This window comes from Bison bison, unplaced genomic scaffold (assembly GCF_000754665.1).
Source record: "Bison bison bison isolate TAMUID 2011002044 unplaced genomic scaffold, Bison_UMD1.0 scf7180017864483, whole genome shotgun sequence".
NCBI classification, from domain to species: Eukaryota; Metazoa; Chordata; class Mammalia; order Artiodactyla; family Bovidae; genus Bison; species Bison bison.
The window spans coordinates 2,078,331-2,100,013 of record NW_011495043.1 but is presented as its reverse complement, the minus strand read 5'-3'; the positions used below and the strand labels follow the sequence as shown (position 1 = coordinate 2,100,013).

General features: G+C 41.1%; 1 protein-coding gene and 1 pseudogene across 2 annotated transcripts in view; both read right to left on the bottom strand.

Annotated features, from left to right (window-relative positions):
• Positions 1 to 1,893: 1,893 nt before the first annotated feature.
• Positions 1,894 to 3,574, bottom strand: LOC105004820 (annotated as a pseudogene). Its single transcript, XR_827260.1, has one exon. The product of XR_827260.1 is annotated as a retinoblastoma-binding protein 5 pseudogene (transcript).
• A 13,419-nt stretch (positions 3,575 to 16,993) lies between these two features.
• Positions 16,994 to 21,683, bottom strand: part of LOC105004834 (retinoblastoma-binding protein 5-like) — a 7,112-nt gene continuing 2,422 nt past the window's right edge. Inside the window, 3 exon segments of the mRNA XM_010862571.1 lie at positions 16,994 to 17,121; positions 17,124 to 17,209; positions 20,400 to 20,472. Of these exon segments, the coding sequence (XP_010860873.1) occupies positions 16,994 to 17,121; positions 17,124 to 17,209; positions 20,400 to 20,472 (287 nt within the window).

Here is a 21,683-nt window from a genome sequence, read left to right as displayed (position 1 = left end):
AATTTAGTTTACTGTGTTTCAGCTGTTTTCAACTTAGATTTCCTTTTAAAAACATCCCTTGCCTTTATTTTCTTCAACCTTCATTTTCTTTAGTTTGTATTATTAAATCAGAAATTTTCCAAAGATGAAATTATATTATAATGATAAATGTAGTTGTTCAAACTACACATCTGCTATATCCAATCCTGCCTTAACCTGGTTGAGAACCACTGTGTTCTTTAGAGAGAAGAAAACTGAGGCTTAGGGTAAGTAGGTTTTGAGATTAAGCTTGATTATGGACTTTTTTTCAGGTAAAACAGGTTGGGATTCCTTCCTCATGTGTCTTATATAAATGCTCGAGGAGGCTAGACATTCAAATTCAGGTTTTTCAGATATTCAGGCATTCCTCCTATCCTTGTGCAACGTGGATGTGTGTTCAGCTGTGTCTGACTCTTTGTGACCCCGTGGACTGTATCCTGCCAGGCCCCTCTGTCCATGGAATTTTCCAGGCAAGAGTTCTGGAGTGGGTTGCCATTTCCCACTCCAGTGGGTCTTCCTGATCCAGGTCTCTTGAGTCTCCTGCGTTGGCAGGTGGATTCTTTACCACTAGTGCCACCTGGGAAGCTCTCTTCCTGTCCTTATGCTAAAATGTTCTAAACCACTGTGTTGGGTACGTCTCCCCATATGAGCTGGTATCATAGGTTTGAATTTCCCTCTGCATCTCAGGCCCTGTGCACATATGTTTTACTTGTATAGCAGCAAACGTCTGGGTCACTTTGTTACCCTGGGATGGTCTCTGGAAGTAATAGTATACATTAGAAGCATGTATCAAATTCTTTTAGAAAAAGGACTTTGTTTAACTTTATGATCTCACAAAGAGAACAGTTGGCATATTTTTAACAACATTATTAGGAAGAATAATGGCAAGTGTGATCTGCTGGTGGAAAATTGAAATCACAGATTAAATTACATTTCTTTCTAATAAATTCACTAGGAGACTAGACCAAAGCAAATGCCAGCAGAACCCAGCCCGAAGATATTAAATAAAGATTATTTGATTGAAAAGGAAGATAAATCAGGGTGGGAGCAAGAGTCTTGTGAATGTGCCTGGTTCTAATTGTTTCTAGCTGGTGTTAAAAGGATTCCTGAATCTTATGTGTTCAGTTAAACAAAATGAGCTGGTTCCTTCTAGTAAACTTGACTGAAATTTGTTTCCGGGGCCCCTGCATGGGAAGGTAGAAATGGGATAATAATAGCATTTACTGATATAATAAACATTAAACCAGTATTCAAGGAGTCTTGAACATTGGTCTCTACTACAGAGTAAGATACCTCACTACAGAGTAAGATAAAAGTTGTGCATGCACGCCAAGTCACATCTGACTCTTTGCTCTCCATAGACTGTAGCCTGTCTGGCTCCTCTGCCCACAGGATTCTCCAGGCAAGCATACTGGAGTGGGTTACCATTTCCTCCTCCAGGGGATTGTCCTGACCCAGGGATTTAACCTGTGTCTCCTGCATTGGCAGGCAGATTCTTTATCATTGCATTACCTGAAAAGCCCAAAATAAGAGTAATTATACACTAGTAAGTGCTCTGCACATTTGTTAGTGCTGAAAAACCATAATATATAATAGTTTCAAAATTTATGTGAGCATGTATATAGCATCAGATAAAACACATAATTATATGAAAGATATAAAATAGTTTAAAATTGAAATGCATTAAAATAGAAGGATTCATTTTATTTTGGTTTTGATCCCACGTTTCTATCCTATATTTTTAGATAATAAAAATCAAGGTGTCGTTGGGAATGCTGATCAAAAGCCAGTTGATCTCAACTGCGTGCTGACTTTGAATAAAGCAGAGCTTGAGAGGTCAAGAATAGAAAGTGATGTATAGGATGAATAGGGAGAAAGTACATATAGGATTAAAAGGGAGAAATCTATAGAGAAGTTTGTTTTTCCGTTTGATTCTAAATATGACTGACTTGAGGAATCTGTCTAAAGAATGGGACTGGGGATAGGAAGTGAGAAGCCGAAACGGTGCTGGGTACAGGGAAGACAGACGAGCAGACCAGCAATCTCCTCCAGCAACATAACGAGCATTTTTAAAGAGTCAAAACTCCTGTTTGATGTCTTCACAAATCCTCATTCCTGAGAGTCTATTTGGGCTTATGCTTGAAAGGGAAGGGACATATACTCTTCTTCCATAATTCACTTCTTCATTCAAACATAAAATTCACTCCTTCCACCTCCTGGGTGGAAGACAGAGGCCTTTGTTTTAAATTAAAGTCAATCTCAGATGACTGACCACAGTGTCCAGAGGCCACATGATGGCAAAGTAGGGAAGAATGAAGAACTTCAAGGGTCTTCATAACAGTTCTGAGATTGCTCCTCCTGCTTTTGATCCTTTAGGCCGGCCTGCTTGCTTCTTCTTGGATTTGCCATCCCCCTTCACACCCAGTAGTGGATGGACTTCATCATTTGGTACTCCTTGCAGTTCAATATTGGTCGTTTTGGGTTTCTTCTTAGGTGGCTGGGACCCGTCTGCTGAAGACTGCCTCTTCTTCTCTGAGCTAGCCCCTTCGTCCATCAGGGAGGTTTGGACTGCATCCGGTGGGGGGCCATAAGGATTTTCTTCTGGGTCTTCTACCTCAGGGGCAATGGGTAAATATAATAGAGCCTTTGAATCTTCCAGTTCTTCATCACTGCTACAGAAGGCCACGATAGGGTCCACGCTGGTGACATCCACTTCCTCGTCCTCTGCGGCGTCAGCCCCTGTCTGTTCAGGCTCACTCTTATCTTCATCTTCAATATCAAACTCTGATTCCCTTTCTTCATATTCTACATTTTCATCCAATTCTTTGAAGTCTGGCGCAAATGCACTCCAGTTTTCTACTTGATTTTGTGCCCAGATAGATACCACTCCACTAGAAATGGACGCTATGGTGGGTCGAACAGGATGCCAAGCTACATCCAGGAGGAGCTCTCCTCTGGTCCCATGGAGAATCTTTACCAAGTTGCCAATGCTCTTCTCCCACATGTACAGGGCATGCTGCCGGGCTGACCCTGCCACTATGTACTCCCCATCCCCAGAGAAACAGCATTTCTTCCACGGGGTCCTATTCACCAAGTCCTGCAATTTCTGCATGGGTTCAGGCTCTCCATCTCTTCCACAGGTTAAGATTTCTCTACCGTCATAAACTCTGATTATTCGATCCGCTGTGTTAATTAAAAAGCAACTCCCCTTCCGGGCAAACTCTATTGACTTAATGGCTGTGGTATTGCTTGTTCCAGTTGTTACTCTGAAGGAAGCAACAAGATCCTGAGAATCGGTTTTTAGGACCAAAATCTTGCCTTTTGCATTTCCTGTGTAGATATATTCTCCTCGCCTATCAAAAGATGCAACCACGTTCAAATCGGAGTCATGTTTGGAATCTGAAAGGGTCAACATGACAGGAGCAGATTTCATGGGACACACGAGAACCTTGTTCTGATCTCGCGGATGATACTGGACTTTTCGCTCCTCAGTGCATGTCCTTGAGTGACTTACTTTTACCTGAAATTTTGCTGCCTGTATCCTAGAAAAAACTTCGGTTTGCACATTCTTTCTTCCATTTTAAAGTTACCTACTCACCAGATGCCTCCTATATTTTCATAGTCTGTTACAAAGGATGGGCAGAAAAGAAAGTGCTTGGAAGATTTCAGATTTTCTGAGAGAGAGATAGGAAAGGCCCCCTCTTTTTAACATTCTGTAACATTTTGCTCAAGCTGGGCTGTAAGACGGTCAGGGTTTTTCTTGGTTTTCTTCTCATTGCATGTTTCTCTCCAGTATTGGTTCATTCAGTCATGGTTTATGAAGATAGCTAGTTTCATTTGGTCTCCAGCAAAGAATCATTAGTAGTTTATATTGCTTTACCTGTACGGGCTTCCAGAGACAAAAACAAACCGGGGTGTCTCTGAACAAGCTTATTTTATACTGGGGTGGGGGAATCTATGCAAGGACTAAATAAAACCGTCCATAATCAAAGCAGCAACAACACAATTCAAATAAAAAATCAAGGAACCTTTTTTTTTTATCATTGCTTGTGGACATCGGTCCTTCCCATCAGTCATCGTGTTTCCCCACGCTCCTTTTCCTTCCTACGTGTTTCAAGTCACTTCCTTTCTGTGAAAGGTTGCTTAGCTTTTAAAAATTTTTAATTTTTGCTTTTGCTGTTCTTTGTATAAAAACTAGCAGATTGGATGGCTGTGTCCCCCAGGTGTTTGAAATTCTCTGAAAATCCAGAGTGAAGAAACGAGGTGTGCAGAAGGCTCTCTAGCCCCTCTGAGTAGAGCTTGAGCTAACTGGAAGTGCTCAGTCTGGATCATCATTTTCACGGTATTTTCAAAGGAGAGTTAAACACTGTGCTTATTGGGAAATCTCTGTTGGTTGGTGGTTGCTTCAATAGGTAGCCAAACAAGTTGATTGCTTTTTGGATTTTAGCATAGAAATCAAAGTAGAACACATCAGCAAGAGTCTCTTCCATTCCGTCTCTAGAACCAAAATGTTCAGTAGTTGAAGAGCTCTCCCTGAACCAGTGGCCAAATGTCTATATTTTTAGATGCCACTGTCTTTTCCTCAGATGCTCCTTTTGTGAATTTCATTTCCTATTTCATATCAGACCAGTGGTTGAGACTGGTAGGTGGGTCACTAGGCATGTTTTTGTTTTGCGGACATTATTTCCATTTCATTTCTCTCTCTACTGTACACTGCAGCAGTATGCAAACTGTGCAATACAGGCGGCCTCTGCCTTATTTCTGCAAAGTAGCCGGGTGTCCTCTGCCTGAGCATTTGGGTGTTCAGCCTCTGTCCGCCTCCTAAACCGGCTCCTGAGAAAATCAACGTCAGCCCTGCCAGGGTGTCTGGTAGCAGCTCCTAATAATTATTTATGCTTCTGGAATTGTTTGCAGCTCCTGAAACCTTGTGTCCGTTTCAGTTTGATTCTCTCGATTTGTACAATATATGCATATTTTTTTTCCCTTCTGTCACCCTCCCCTCCCCTCGGCATTTTTTAATGTCCTGTAGTTTTGTATGAGAGGAGACTTAGCCTCGGGTACTTCTTGCTGAAGCTTTAATCCTTTGTAAATAAAATCGGATGTGTATTAAAGAACAGGTGTAGGTGTTTGCTTGTAGACAACTGATCACTTCTGAAAGTCACCAGCCTCTTCACTCTGTGCAACAGAAAATACAGCTTACTTGGTTAATGTTATTAATAGATCTTCTCTATATGGAAATACAGAGCTGGAAGGGCTGAGAGGTGGCCTAGTAGTCTAGATATCTGCCTCTGGAAAATATTATATTAAATAAACAAAGCAAATTTGTGTTAAAAAAAAAAAAAAAAAAGAATGGGACTGGGAAGGAACCCCCGGGTAAGACTTGAGTTTTGTGAAATTTTGAAACTGTAGATGAGAAGCTATGGAGCATTTGGTTAGATTGGTGAGCATATGAGCATGATCAGAATACTAGATAAGAAGTGACATATGTTTGAGCTGATTTATAGAGGAGAGGCAATAGAGATGTTTGGTGATAAAAGATTTTCTGCAGAGTGAGGGATGAAGCATGCTAATGAAAATTATGGTGTGTGAAGGTTATTGCTGAGAGATGAGTTTAAAAAACAATGAATTGGGAAGCTGGAGAATTTAGGAGTTTATGGACAGACAACAGAGGAAAATCCATCACTTTGTGGCCAGATGTTTAGTATTCAACATCACAGATTCTGTTGGATGCAAGCTCTCTTGCTGTTGATGTAGTGAGTGCTCTTAATTTCATTTGGCCTCATTAATGATGGACCACTGGAGCTTCTGACCTCTGATATTTTAAGGGTTAGAAGTCTATTTTATAGTCTATTTGTGTGTGTTATGTGTGTTTCATAAAATCTACGTCTACATACAGACCGCTCTATTTCCCATCTTGAATTCTAGCAAACCTGCTTCCGTGGGCCAAGTAACTAGAAATTAATTATAAGGAACTCAGAAAGGATCTTAAGGAAACTCTGGTCCTTTGAGTTTTGTGTTTCTACCCATAGTGTGTTACAATGGCTTGTCTGTTGGTTCGTACTTTGAATATTTAATCTCAGATTTGGCTTTGAAAGACCTCATTTCAATTCTTTGAATTGTCTGCCTAGCTAAAACAGTACCCTACTGTTAGAGATGTTAGTTAAAGATGGAGCACATTTCCACACACAAACACACTTTAGTCAAGCAGAACCTCAGAGCACGGGAAACCTTGGTTTACATATTGCCTGGTTATTCTGACCTCTTTCTATTTGTTTTATTAGAGAGATGTGATAGGCAAGAGATGTGAGCCACAAAATCCAAGTCAGAAACTCCTTTTCTCAGCTGGAGACCACACAGCACCGCCAAGGAAATGCCTCAAGAGGTACAATCTGGTAATATTATGGAAGGATAAAGGACGGTGCTTCCGTCTGTCCTAGGTTTCTGTCTCATCACAACAAAGATTTGGAGTGACGCTTCTGTAAGATAGTGGTCAACAGGAAGGCCTAGGAGCTCCACACTCCTGAGTGACAGGCCATCTTCAGGGCAGCCTTTCTGTGCCCATTCTTCAGTCAACTTTGAACCCTTACTATAGCTAATTCTAGATGCCCTTTAATATTGTGAACAAATAGACCATCTGGTATTATGAAGCCCATGTGTTCAGGAGCCTGCCCCTCTGAGATAAGTGGCATGTAGGTGGCTGTATTTATAGCTCCGCCTTCTCCAACCATTGTGTTCTCTGACCCATTTCTGTGTGCAAACCCTACCCCCCTTTATTTCCAAGTGACATTTTTAGTTTTTCAAAATCTCTCTAAAAAAGAAAAAAAAAAAGTGGTGCTTTTACAGTAGCTCAGAGGAGGTGAAAACTTTTACACGCAGAGACCAGGATGGTAAACACATTCCAAGGGGACATTCTGGCCTTCATTATGATGAGGCTGAGAGAAAGCATCACGTGGGCAGTGCTGGTGTAAGAAGATGTAACTCCCCTCTGAAATTTTAATACCTTAAAACATACCTATGTGTTTATAGCTTTTCTACCTTTTATTCAACTCTTGAGAAGAGCTTAGTTTTAATATTTTACCAGAAGGATCACCAGATAGAGGCTTACAAAAAGAAGCACACAGAAACTCTGCACATCTAATTTTCTGGGGAAAAAAATTTCTACTACTAATCATTGTCCAAACCCTTCTCATTTTATTAGGCATGACTTCATTAATTTATATTCTTCACTCATCATCTCTTTAATGAAAAAAATTACATTGAAATACTCATGTCAAGTAGAAACTGAAGCAAAGTAGATTGGATTACGCTAGTAATCCCGGAAGAGAAATTTAAATTCTATAGTTAATTTGTAGGCAATTACAAATTATATTTCCAATGCAAATCAGAACAATGGGCTGTGACAAGTTAAGGGGATGTAGGGTGGGGAAGGTTGGAAAATACATTGTTTTCCTGTGTGATGATGGCCTTGGGAAAAAGATAACCAGATCCCTTCAAGTTTGACAATAATAAGAATTAAAAGACATGGGGCCCATGAGGAAGCCAATGGAGAGGGAAGAAAGCTTTGTGTTATGTGAAACAGATGACCAGTCCAAGTTCCATGCATGAAACAGGGTACTCAAAGCCAGTGCACTGGGACAACCCTGAGGGATGGGATGGGGAGGGAGGTGGGAGACAGGGTCAGGATGGGGAACACATGTACACCCGTGGCTGATTCACGTCAAGGTATGGCAAAAACCACCACAGTATTGTAAAGTAATTAGCCTGCAATTAAAGTAAATAAATTAATTTAAAAAAAAAAGAGAGACAGGATGAAATAATAAAATCCAGTGGTCAGTAGTGCCTAAGGAGTATGGTCAGTCACATTATCATAGGACTGAATATCAGTGCAATTGTTCATGGACAAGAAGCCAAAAGTACTTGGTTGACTCTGCCCTGTTCTTCTTTGGGGACGCACTGGTAGAGCTCAGGTCACCTCCCTGAATCACATTAGCAGTCTTGTTGAGATAGCACATCAGTTAAATGAAACTGTCATCCCCACAGGGCACCCAGCATAAGACACCACATTTTGTCACCAATAAGTATGGCTATTGGCACTGAGAGAATAAGATGGGGATTGTGAGCAGTGATTTAGGAGAGGAAGATTGGAACACTTGTATATAAAAGATGTTAGGATTCTCCCCACTAGACTAGTAAGGTTAAGGCAAACCCTGTAAGACAGAGTAAGGAAACCCAAGTAGAAACTAGATTCCACTACTACCCGATGAAGTATGTTTTAATGTTCTGAATGTCCTCATTTTTCTTCTTCTGTATAAAATGCATTCCCTTTGAAGGTGAAAAAACATTTTATGTACTCTCCCCATTGAGGATACATAAATATCCATTGTGAATGCATATGGAACTAGCAGAGAAATCTCTAAAATGAACTGTATATGTTATAGTGTCAGATTTTTACCTCTCCAAGAATTACTATCAACTTCTTTCTTTGATATCACAAAAAAAGAATACTTTGCTAGAACTCTCTTGATGCATCTGTACATTTCCATAGTCATCCTACTTTAGGCCAGCATATTATTTTTAGATTTTTGAGGTGAAGGCTTTTTAAATGCACAAAACCTAATACTTTGCTGTGTTTCTGAAAGATTAAAGAAAATTTTCATTAAGAAATAGTAAGAAAATTCAACTATGTCTTCTCATGTGTTACCAGCATTTTGCATGCCAAATAGAAAATATGCCAAGCTGCATTGTGTATTAATCAATCAAAATGCAAAAGTAACAGCACAATTCACCATAACAACCAAGAATATTCCTCAGGGGAGCTTTCATTGAATTGCCTGGGTTTTGACATAGAGTAACCCAGCTGTCCAGCTATTGATTTGAGCATAATTATCTGCTGCTTAGTAATTATTTACATATGCATTGGAATTGTGTCACTGTGCTTTTCAGTGGAATTAGAAGAAATAGTGACAGTCCATTACTGTTTCAGGGCATCACTATAGCTTCCAAAGATAAGAATCCATTGTTAGGCTTTTCAGTGGGGCTGAATTTTTCACTGGACATAGTCCCACCCAAGGAAACCGGGCTTCTGGACATCTGTTCTAGATTTTTTTTTTAGTCCTTAGTTGTATATCATATTCCTTTACACATTTGAGCTTGAAGCTCAAGCTTGCTTAAGCTTGCTGCTGCTGCTGCTGCTAAGTCGCTTCAGTCGTGTCCCACTCTGTGCGACCCAATGGACGGCAGCCCACCTGTGTGTGTGTAGCCACACTCTCTTGACAGATTTTTTATTATAAGAAATTTTACTATTTGGTAAAGATTGTCGCTTGGACCCAAGATGTTTACTTTTTGACAAAGTTTTATGAAAGAAAGGGGAAGAAACAGTATTCAAATTGATTTTTCCTAAATCTACAGGCTAACATCTGAGTATACAATGTAAATAACTCTTCAGGACGATGCTAAAAAGATGCTTTCCTCTGCTTCTTCATAGTCCTCTGGGCAACTCCATGGGTGAGACTGCTCTTTAGGGGTCAACACTATTTAGCCTTGATATTAAGATGTGTGATCAAGCACATTGTTTGTTTTTTTTTTTTATTTTGTCCAAATTAATTTCCCACATGAAATGGACTAACATTTCACTATTCATAAATTTCATTTAAAGCCTATTTCAGCCAGAAACTTGTGTTCAAGTTGGTATCACCTGAAAATGTAAAATGTAAAATGTATAACCTGAAAAGTAAAATGAAGTTTACTCATTTGAGAGATGTTTCCACATATGTATGGAACTCAGTATGATTATTTTCTATTGTTTATATAATAGTAAAGATATTGCAATAATAGTAAAGATATTGACTTGCTTTTTAAAAATTATTTGTATATTTAGTTTTGGCTGCACTGGATCTTTGTCGCTGTGCAGGCTTTTCTCTAGTTCCGGCGAGGCAAGGGGACAGTACTTTTCCTTGTAGAACACGAGCTTTAGGGTGGTTGGGTTCAGTGGTTGTGACTCCCAAGCTGGAAAGCACAGACTAAATAGTTGTGGGGCATGGGCTTAGGTGCTCTGCAGCGTGTGGGATACTCTTAGATCAGGGATCGAACCTGCATCCCCTGCCTTGGCAGACGGATTCTTTACCACTGAGCCACCAGGGAAGCCCCTCTGACATGCTTTTAAGTGACGGAAAAACTTAGCAAGATGTCTCTTCAGCTAATTTTGATGTTTTACTATACTATCAAACTTTTGTAAGATTCGGTATTAGATTTCATATTTATGACTTAAATAATTAAAATTTTTTGTGAATGCCATTTTGTTTAGAACCATTTTTATAATATCTGTAATGGTAACACGTTGCTGAGGCGCTGAGCAAAATATGTAAAATGTAATGTGCTTCACAAAATAAATTGAGGAAACACTGAACTGTTTTCTTCGGAGGCTTCTGAAACCCTCCCTTAGTTGTGCTCAAATAACAGGAAGAGAAATGCAGATTTCCTTCAGACCAGCCTAATCTAAATATGAAACACCCTTCACTTCCTTTTGGTTCCACTTTATCTCTTTGCTCTTGTTTAGTGGAAATCCTTTCATTATCTAGTTAATAATAGACATTTATTCAGCTTTTACCATTTATCTTTTGAACTTGTTTGCACTGGTGTTGTCCATCATTAGTTGAAAGATCCGAGATTGCAGGGTCAAGTTCTCTTTCATTCTGTTTCTAAGATGCTTATTACCATCCCATGCTAAGTAGATAATAAATGGAAGCTTTCAAAGTGCCTTTGTTTATACTACCCATTACCCCTGTCAGAAAAATATTTTCCTCTATTGCTCATCAGCTGATGCTCTTTCATACCTATGGTAAGCCTAGAGATGGGGGGGATAGGATAAGATATGGTGTAGGGTCTGAGTTGAAAAGAGTTTGAAAGTGTGAGTCGCTCAGTCATGTCTGACTCTTTGTGACCCCATGGACTGTAGCCTGCCAGGCTCCTCTATCCATGGAATTCTCTAGCCAAGAATACTGGAGTGGGTTTCCATTTCTTTCTCCAGGGGATTTTCCCGACCCAGTGATTGAATCTGGATCTCCTGCACTGCAGGCAGATTCTTTATTATTTGACCCACCAAGGAAGCCCCACAAGGTATCAAATAAGAGCTTGCTTCTGGAATCAGTAAACCCAGAGGAATAGTCACTTCACATCTTACTCTCTTTCTGACCTTGGAACTTTCAAGGTCAAATTCTTCATCTGTAAAATGGGAATATAGTACTGATGTTCTGGACTGATTTGTGTCCCCCACAAAATTCGTATGTTGAAGTCCTAACCCTAGTACCTCTGAATGTGACTGTATTTGGGACAGGCTGTTTACAGAGATAACTTAAGTTAAATCTAGGCACACACACACACAAAAAAAAAGAGAGAAAAGGGAAATAAAAATCTTTTTTTTTTGATGTGGACCATTTTTGAAGTCTTTATTGATTGTGTTACAAGACTGCTCCTGTTTTATGGGTTTTTTTTTGTTTTTTTTTTTGGCAGTGAAAGATGTAGGATCTTAGCTTCCAAACCAGGGATCAAACCCACACACTATGCATTGGAAGGTGAAGTCTTAACCACAGGGCTGCCAGGAAGAGGAAATTTGGACATAGACATGGACAGAGAGAGACATAGGGAGAAGACGCCCATTGACAAGTCAAGAAGAGAAGTCTGGAACAGATAGATCCTTCTCTCACAGCCTGCAGAAAGAACCAACCCTTGATGCCAGATGTCTGGCCTCCACAACTGCAAGGCAGCTAATGCTGTACAACACCAGTATAAAGAGGTTGAAAGATAAATGATAAGACAGTATCTGTTTTTCAAGCCATCTAGTCTGTACTGCTTTTTGTTATTGCAGCCCTAGCAGGCTAATGCAGCATCATTCATGATATTGTTGTAATTAGATAAGATCCTATTTATAAAGTGCTTGCCATAGTGAATGTTGTGTAGTATACGCTCAACAATGGTAGTTTCAGGAAATGATCAGAGATGAGAAAAGAGAACAAAACTGGAAACTTTTTTAGAAATGCATTTGTATCCTCAAGGCCTTTGTGGGCACGGAGGTAGATTTGGAAGAAAATACAGATGAATTTCTTTCTGTTTAAATTAGGTCACATGCAAACATGTGAGGTTTTATGGATCGACAGTATTCAATTGTGTTTTCCTTTGCAGTTGTCCCTTTGGGATGATAAATGAGCCCAAATACTAACAAATGAGCCTCACAGGAGGATTTATGATCTTAAACTATAGGCTTCAGATGATGTCAGCATGTTGAATGCTTGGTAAAAATATGGAAGTACTGGTGTCCCAATCTATCTGGTTTCACTGGATTGGTTTCACACTTCATTGCTTTCTGGCAAAGAAATATTGTGAACCCAAATAATTTAAAAAATGGCCAGTGTTAAAATGATGCTTCCTGCTATTCATTCATGCTCTTCTCTGAAGAACCAGCAGTTCCTGTATTTATGTGGGTCTACGGAACATTTTTAAGCATCCGTTAAACATTTTAAACATCCATTCTACATGCCAAACATCACTTTTGCAAGCCTTTCCCTTGCTAACTTTTTAAAAGTTCTTTTATTTAAAAGTTCTTCGAGATGAATAAGTATGATTCTTTTTTTCTTATTTTGTGCTTCCAAAGTGTAATTCCTTCTAATTTGAAGTTTAGTAAAATTGTAAGTTAGAGTAATTGCTTCTAAAATGCCTTAGTTTCTCATAAGACTTTCAGAGTCGGCACATTCCTTAAGCTATTAGAATTCTTCAACTACTTTGCCCTTCAGCTGCATTCATGTGTCATGTTTTATTAAACACTAATGGGTCTTCCCAAGTTATAGCAGCAGTAGTTAGGGAAGGTCATTTCAGTGGCGAGATTATATTTCATGAAACAGTCTTCCCCTCTATATATACATGTACAAACTTAACTATAGTCAAATAGATTCTCTAGAAAGCTAGTCAGGTTTTTTGTTTTGTTCTGTTTGGTTTGAAGGTAATTTTGTCAAGAAAGGTCTACTGGCACAGAAAGAAGACACTAGTCACCAGTGAGGAAGAGGACGAAATCCACAGCGATCATCAAAGCAAGCTGGACTCTAGCTCTAGCTTACATACCATGGCTCACAGAGGACATATGCAAGTGAGAATAGCAAATACTTGTGCTTATAGTTAATACCCAGGTAGGTGGGGAAAATGGTAAAACTATTTGACTAAGTAGAAACTTCACAGAAGTTCCCAGGCTAATCCCAGGAAGAAGGGATAATTAAAAATCCTACCTACTCTGATTCTGCCTGTCCATCTCTTTCCGTGGAGAACGTCAACAACTTTGTAGCTGGCCCCACTGTCTTGACTAATTCCTACATCACCTGCTCTGTCTTTCTAAAGCATAAATTGTATTCTGCCCCTTCTCCACTTAAAACCATGCAGTAGTCCCTAATTGCCCTCTAGATAAAGTTTAAATTTCTCGACAAGGTCTATAAAGTACTTCAAAATCTGCCTTCTGCCTACTTCCAAGTTCATGTCCCACAATTACCCTGCCTCCTGCCAGATAGAACTACCTACAGGTCCAGGCTTTCTCTCACCTCTGGATTTTGCGTGTAATGTTCCTGCTGTGCACCAGCCCTCTGTCATTCATAACCTACTGCTTGCCATAAACTCAACCAGTCAATCCTAAAGGAAATCAACCCCAAATATATATGGAAAGTATTGATGCTGAAGCTGAAGCTCCAATACTTTGCCCACCTGATGCGAAGAACCAACGTATTGGGAAAAGCCCCTGATGCTGGGAAAGACTGAAGGCATGAGGAGAAGAGGGCGAGAGAGGATGAGATGATAGGATGGCATCACTGACTTGATGGACATGAGTTTGAGCAAACTGTGGGAGATAGTGAAGGACAGGGAACTCTGGCGTGCTGCAGTCCTTGGGGTCGCAGAGTCAGACACAACTGAGTGACTGAACAACAACAAAGCTTTGTTGCTCTGGAACTGGATTACACGTTCCTTTCATGTGCTTGACCCACACACCAGCCATGTACTTATCCTTGTATTAATATTAAAAGTACTTACTACTGGGACTTCCCCGATAGTCCGGACGTTAAGACTCTATGCTTCTAGTGCAGAGGGTGAGGGTTCCACCTGTGGTTGTGGAACGAAGATCCAACATGCTGTGAGGCACAGCTAATACATAAGAAAATAAAGATCCACAGAAATGGCATCATTGATCCCAGATGACATTTAAGATAAGGTAACTGTACTCATTACTTGTCTACCCTACTAGAAACTGTTTGAGCGCGTAAAGAGTGTCTTGTGCCTGTCATATATATGGTGTTCAGCTGGTCTCTAAAATGCACAAGAACAAGTGTGAAAAAAAGTAACTATAGAAGGAAGAGAGGCAGGAAGGCTGACCGCAGTGGAAAGTCCTAGAAGTGGGAATGGATCATGAGGAGAAAGGGGCTGGCATTAGTACTGAGCTTACTATTTATTGTACCAGTTTCTCTCATTAAATCTTCCTGACAGCGTTTTTAAAGTGGGAATTGTTATCTGTCATTTCAGATGAGGAAGGTGGGCCTCATAGGGTTCAGCCCACTGTCAGAGTTCTCGAAGCTCGTGAGTTGTGGGCTGGGGATTTGAATGCACCTCTGCTTGATCCCCACACCTGGGCTTCTCCTCCGACCCTATGCTCCCTTCTGCATTTCCCAGAAGGAGCAAACAGGCTTTGTCACATGATCACTGTGCGTCTTCACCCCAGTCTTGATCAACTCTGGCAGGTCTTATTCTCAGCTGCTGTTCATTACCCAAGACTTCCTGTGTTTTATGCTGAAATAGAAGTAAGCTCAAAACAGACTCACTGGCCTATTTTTGTTCATCAGTATAAACTAACGGTTGTAGCAGAGCTGATTCATTTAATTGAAGGTGCAAGAAATATTGCAGAAAGTAAAAAAAAAAAAAAAAGGAATGCTGAATTAAATTTCTTTGGAAACAAGCAGTTCGGGTTCTTGGAAGGGGTCGTGGCCAAATTCATAATCAGACTGTGATGAATTCCAGCCCAATGATTAAGTCTATGTAATCCAACACGAGGAAATATGTTTGTGCTCTGAGTCTCTTGCATCACGGCATGTCATATGCACAAGTACACTTAATTAGCTGCTCTGATGACATCAGTTACAGTGTCATGTGTCATGAATGGCTAATTGCTTGTGAATCAAAAGCCCTATTTAAACAAACACCGGGGCGGGGGGGCTCACTCTGAGTTCTGTACCAACCGTAGTTTAAGCTGACATGACATATCTCTGGTACGTGGCAGCAAAGAAATAGGCATTTTCATACAGAAATGCAAGAGACATCAGTGGAGCAACGAGGACATTTTTTAGAAAAGTTCTCTTATCTAATCCGAAAGTGCAAATTGTAAGAATTTTTGAATACTGGTTATTAAAGGGCACAATCACATTTCATGGCCATTTTATCGAACTAAAGCACAATTCTATCTTCTCCATCTTGTGTCTTCTAAGTGTACTTTGATTCTGAATGAAAGATTTCCACCTAGCAGCTTAATTATATTTTGAAAACACTTCTGGGGGTTTAAATTTTACAGAGTCAACCACTCACTTGTGCTCTAACACCCAAATAGATTAGCATCAAGTAGATGAAGGAAAATGACTGATCAATTTTATCTGGACATATTACTTGTGTCTTAAGACTTTTTTTTTTTTTTTAAAGCATACAACCAGAGAGACTTTTATTGACTATTCTTTTCTTTGCTAGATTAAAAAAAAATCAGAATAGTTTTGTCTTTCAGAATATCACATGATAGTAACCATTAACAGTTCCTTTTATTACCTTTGTGTCCTTTATCATCTAGTCATTAAGTCCAGTGGTCATGCTTACATATGTTGTTGGCACACTTAAAGTCTGTCCTACTGTCTTGTGGCACAGACCAACAAGTAACTACTAAAAGCTTTTCTCCTCCTACTGTACACATCCCAGCTTTCCAATGAAGAGTTGGTGCTTTCAAACTGTGGTGCTGGAGAATACTCTTGAGAGTCCCTTGGACAGCAAGGAAATCAAACTAGTCAATCCTAAAGGACACCAACCCTGAATATTTATTGAAAGGACTGATGCTAAAGTTGAAGCTTCGATCCTTTGGCCACCTGATTCAAAAAGCTGACTTATTGGAAAAAGACACTGATTCTGGGAAAGATTGAGGGCAAGAGGAGAAGGGGGTGACAGAGGATGAGATGGTTGGATGGCATCACCGACTCAATGGACATGAGTTTGAGTAAACTCCGGGAGATAGTGAAGGACAGGGAAGCCTGGCATGCTGCAGTCCATGGGATCACAAAGAGCAGGACATGACTTAGTCACTGTACAACAGTAACAACAGCCTTCCTTACATTTACAGAAGCGACATTCTAACCAATGGAACGTAAGCAGAAGTGACCTGTGCCCCTCCAAATCTACCATTTACAGAATGACCATGAGTGGTCCTCTCTGTCTTTCTCCCAGTGCCTTGGCAACATTGGAATCTATGTGTGGAAGATTTCAAAGCTACCATCACTGTGGATCCAAAGGAGAGAAAATATGTTATGCTCATTTAATAACCCAGTGTCCTAGGCTTTTAAACACAGGGCATGAACGCGACTCACATCCAACTTTCCTCATTCTACACATGAGAAACTAAGCCCAGAGACTAAAAGTGATTGACCTGAGATCTCCAAGCTCACTGTTATTTCTACTCTACCCTTCCCAGAAGGGTAGAGTTGGAACAGTTTGTTGGTCCCTATAGATAATCATAACTCATTTTTATAAACTGTTTTTCAGACCATCAGGAATACTAAGCACCTTTCTAAAAAATCATAACTTGGTAACAGAGATGAAACCAGTGTTTAGACCTTCTGAATCACAATCCAGAGCTTGTAACACCCAGGATGTTGCCTTTAAGAAAGAAATCTGTTTGTGAACAAAGAGCCAAACATCAGTTTTACTATGGGGGAGCATTCTCATGGAGACTCTGTAAGGCTAAGTTGGTCCACTTCCTTTCTTGTCCTTTAACAAATTCTGTGGTGCCACTGTTCTGTTCAGGTTCAGGAAGCTCATTCAGTGGTATTGCACATTCTCAAAAGGCAGCTTGTCTTCTCACCAAGTATCGTCAGTCAAATCCAGGATCCTTCCATCTCTCTGTACCTCAGTGTCCTTTCTCCTGTAGTTTTAATCTTGCCAAATCAGTACTGGGTCCAGCATGCTGCCCACCTCCTCCAGGATGTTGCATTTTTATGGGTAACATATTTGTGTTCGATGACCTTTTAATTTTTTTCACAACACCTGTTCATTGACTGCATTTTTCAGACTCTGTGTTTGCTGTCCTTGATCTTTTGGAGACGTTGCAAGCTTTCTTGATATGAGAAAGCTTTAATGTTTAAAATTTTTTTCTTATGTGTTCAAAGAAAAATAATCAGTGAAGATTCATGCACAAGCCAACAGAAACAGGAAGAAGTTAACCAGTGGAAGAGATCACAGATTGTTTGTGATCCAAGGTTGTTTGAGTGTTAGGTGACTTGCTCAAGGTTCCATTGAGTGTTGGGTATTGGCTGAACAGAGTTGCCCCCAAAATTCAGGGCTAATTCTGTATCCTTCCTAGCTTAAGAAATAATTATGACAAAGGAATGAACCCTAAGGGTAAGCTAGGTAATAAAGGAGTTGATCTCTTTCTCTTTTTTCCTGTCCTTTCCTCTCCTCCTCACTCCTTCCCTCTTCTGAATTATTTTTTTAATGCCTATTTGCTCATTTAGCTGTGCAGATCTTTGATCTGTAGCTGTGGCATGTGACATCTCTAGTTTCAGCCTGTGGGATCTAGTTCCCTGACCAGGGATTGAACTCAGGGGTGTGGAGTCTTAGCCACTGGAGTGATTTCCACTACACTTCATGATTTCCTCTACACTTAGACTAAAATCCAAATTTCTCATTTCAACTGGTAAGGTCCTTTTATGGCACAGCCCTGCTAAATATCTTTATCTCATTCATCTCTGTAGTCTTATGGCCTAGTACAGTACCTATCACAAAATAAATGCTTGACAAATATTGGTGAATTAGAAAATGAATGAATGAGGAATGATATTTCTCTTCCAGAGAACCTGAAGTGTACCCTTGATTGGATTTCCTTTCAAAAGCTACATCTGGTCTTTCCCATTGGTGCTGATGACACCCCAGGGAGCATATTCATTTCCCAGGTTTTATGCCTTCCTAGTTGGACAGTTACAATCTCTTATGGGTCCCTGAAGTCCAGCCAAGTTCTCCTCTGACACTGAGGTCAAGCGGCTGTGCTTATATGAGATGGAGCAGTGATGAGTGGATTCTGGCCAGGACTCAGATGATCTGCCTTTCTATTAGAACTGGCTTGATGGTTTCCCAGTGCTTGTTTGCTCAAGAATCACTGACAGAATGTCCATTCTCCTTCCCCTCCAGGCCATCCTGGTTTATACCTCAATAAACTCATTTTTCTCACAATGAATAGTAACCAGCAAAAGTCTTTTGATAGGCCACCAAGATATCAGCATCATTTCCTTTTCATTAACTACTTGATAATAGGAAATCATAACTGTCATCTTCTAAACAGTATCTGGAGTTAAAAAAAAAAATGTCCCAGGTTTAAGATTCCGTTTGTAGCGTAGTCCATGAGAGAAAGCCCCACCTTTTGAAAAGTGTCGGCTTTAATCATGTAACTGAATTACTCTCAAAAAGTAGATTGCTTACTGTATGAGGTAAATTCATTTTTATAGTGATGGAAGTTAACACATACAACCAGGGTATCATTTAGTATGTTGGAAGAGGTAATTTTTTCTGAAAAGTGGTTTGTTTATTGTCTACTTAGCTGAGCATTGAAAGGAAGACACCAATGACGGGCGCACACCTCCTTCTCCCGCACAGGCTGTGCGTGCTCGGTCGCTCAGTCATGTCCGACTCTCTGCGACCCCATGGTCCATGGCCCGGCAGGCTCCTCTGGCCATAGAATTCTTCAGGCAAGGATACTGGAGTGGGTAGCCATTTCCTTCTCCAGTGATAAAGTACGAAGTGAGAGCATGAAAGTGAAAGTGTTAGTTGCTCATTTGTGCCCGACTTTTTGTGACCCCATGGACTGTAACCCTCCAGGCTCCTCTGTCCAAGTGATTCTCCAGGCAAGAATTCTGGAGTGGGTAGCCATTCTCTTCTCCAGGGGATCTTGCCAAACAAGGGATTGAACCCAGGTTGCCTGCGTGTGTGTGAAAAAGTCTCTTAGTCGTGTCTTACTCTTTCCGACCCCATGGACTATCCTATCTCTGGAATACTCCAGGCCAGATTGGTGGAGTGGGTAGCAGTTCCCTTCTTCAGGGGATCTTCCCAACCCAGGGATTGAACCCAGGTCTCCCTCATTGCCAGCGGATTCTTTACCAGCTGAGCCACCAGGGAAGCCTGAGTATATGTAGGGAAACCCTAAATCAAGCCTTGCATGTGAAGTCTGCGAATGTCTCTGAAGGCTGCTTTACAGTAAAAGCAATTCTTCCCATGGTTTTATAGCCTGCTGAACCAAGTGCAAGAAGGGTACAAAAAGAAATAGAAAGGCTGCTAATACGTGTCCTTCACAGACACCTCTGAATGGTTGTCTTTAGCACCTCATGAATTTTTGTTTCAAGGGCAAGGCATTCCCACAACATACAGATATTAGAGTTCTGTTAGACTGAACGAAGGCAGAGTGGCCTAGAGATATGGAGAGACTTCAAGGGCTCAGTGGTTGAACCAGGTGTAGAAGCAGCATTGTTGCTAGAAGGTGTGTTGTTTTTTAAGATGTGGACTATTTTTATAGTCTTTATGAAATTTCTTGGGGCTTCCCCAGTGGCTCAGTGGTAAAGAATCTGTCTGCTAATGCAGGAGACGTGGCTTCGATCCCTGGGTCAGGAAGATCCCCTGGAGGGAGGGCATGGCAACCCACTCCAGTGTTCTTGCTCAGAGAATCCCATGGACTGAGGAGCCTGGCAGTCTCTAGACCATAGGGTTGCAAAGAGTTGCACATGACTGAAGCGATGGAACATATAGGCACATTGAATTTCTTATAGTATTACTTCTGTTGTTTATGTTTGGGGCTTTTGGCCACGAGGAATCTTAGCTGCCAACCAGGGATTGAACCCACACCCCCTGCATTGGAAGGTGGAGTCTGAACCACTGGACTGCCCAAGAAGTCCCAAAAGGTGTGGCTTTCATGCAGAGTTCATAGAAGTGGCCCTTTCTCTTGTTTTAATTACAAGGAGGGCAGATCGTTAGCTTACCTGTATCGTAGAGAACCCGTCTGAGGTCTCTATATCTATAGAGGAATCTGGTGGTGAGTGTGATTCCCCCCACCCCCTGCCCCTGCTTCGCACCTCTGTGTCTTCCTTTGTCTTTGGCACTCAAAGCTCAGAGGGCAAGTAGCTGTTACAAAGCAGGGCAACTTCCCTAAGAAGAGCAGAAACAGTCATAGTAAAAGGGAGAGAGAGGCAGTTTATAGAGCCAGCAGTTGTTCCTCACACTGTAAATTCTCTTGGGGAAACTGCAAGCTGAAGTCCGGTGAACTGTATCTGGTCAGCAGATGTTCAGATGGCTCGTGTGCTGGGGAGAGCCAGCTCCATGTACTAGTTGTAGAGAGGGGTCGGTGCTGTCGAGGGGATGCTCTCAAAGCTATTCCTGAGAGTCAGAAAGCATATTGCCCGTGGAAAATCTGTATCATAGCCCAGGGAAGGACAGGGATCCAAATATCTGAGCCCCAAGGCCACTTAAATCTCAAGAATACATTTTTCTTGCTGTTGGGGCTGTTTTTATTGAGCTGTGACTTTTCCCCTAGAGTGCCCATCTTATAGCTGGTCGTGCTGAGCCTGGAACATTGAGAAAATGAGAGCTGGATTCATTCTGTTGAAGACCTGTGGCTCTTGGACTCAGGAGACACCATAGGCTCAGCAGAAATTCTAACGTCATGAACTCCTTTTTCGGGCAGTTCATGGTAGCTGTGTTTTTGTTTCATGCATTTTTTAACACTTGGGACCTCTTGAAGAGTTACATCATGACTCTCATTGAGCTGCCTCCTACTAGCTACTATGACCTCCTAGATTCCCATACTTCACATATTATTAATAATTCACCGTAGCAAACATCACCATAGCAAATGCCAGAGTTTCTTTTTTTGGCTGCATGGCATGGCTTGCTGGGTATTAGTTCCCCAACCAGGGATCAAACCTATACCGCCCGGAGTAGAAGCACCAGTGGAGTCCTAACCATTGGACCAGCATGGAATTCCCCCACAGTTTCTTACAATATCTGCTATCATTTCAGTTCAGTTCAGTTCAGTTACTCAGTCATGTCTGACTCTTTGCGACCCCATGAATCACAGCATGCCAGGCCTCCCTGTCCATCGCCAACTCCCGAGTTCACTCAAACTCATGTCCATAGAGTTGGTGATGCCATCCAGAAATCTCATCCTCTGTCATTCCCTTCTCCTCCTGCCCCCAATCCCTCCCAGCATCAGAGTCTTTTCCAATGAGTCAACTCTTCGCATGAGGTGGCCAAAGTACTGGAGTTTCAGCTTTAGCATCAGTCCTTCCAAGGAACACCCAGGACTGATTGCCTTTAGAATGGACTGGTTGGATCTCCTTGCAGTCCAAGGGACTCTCAAG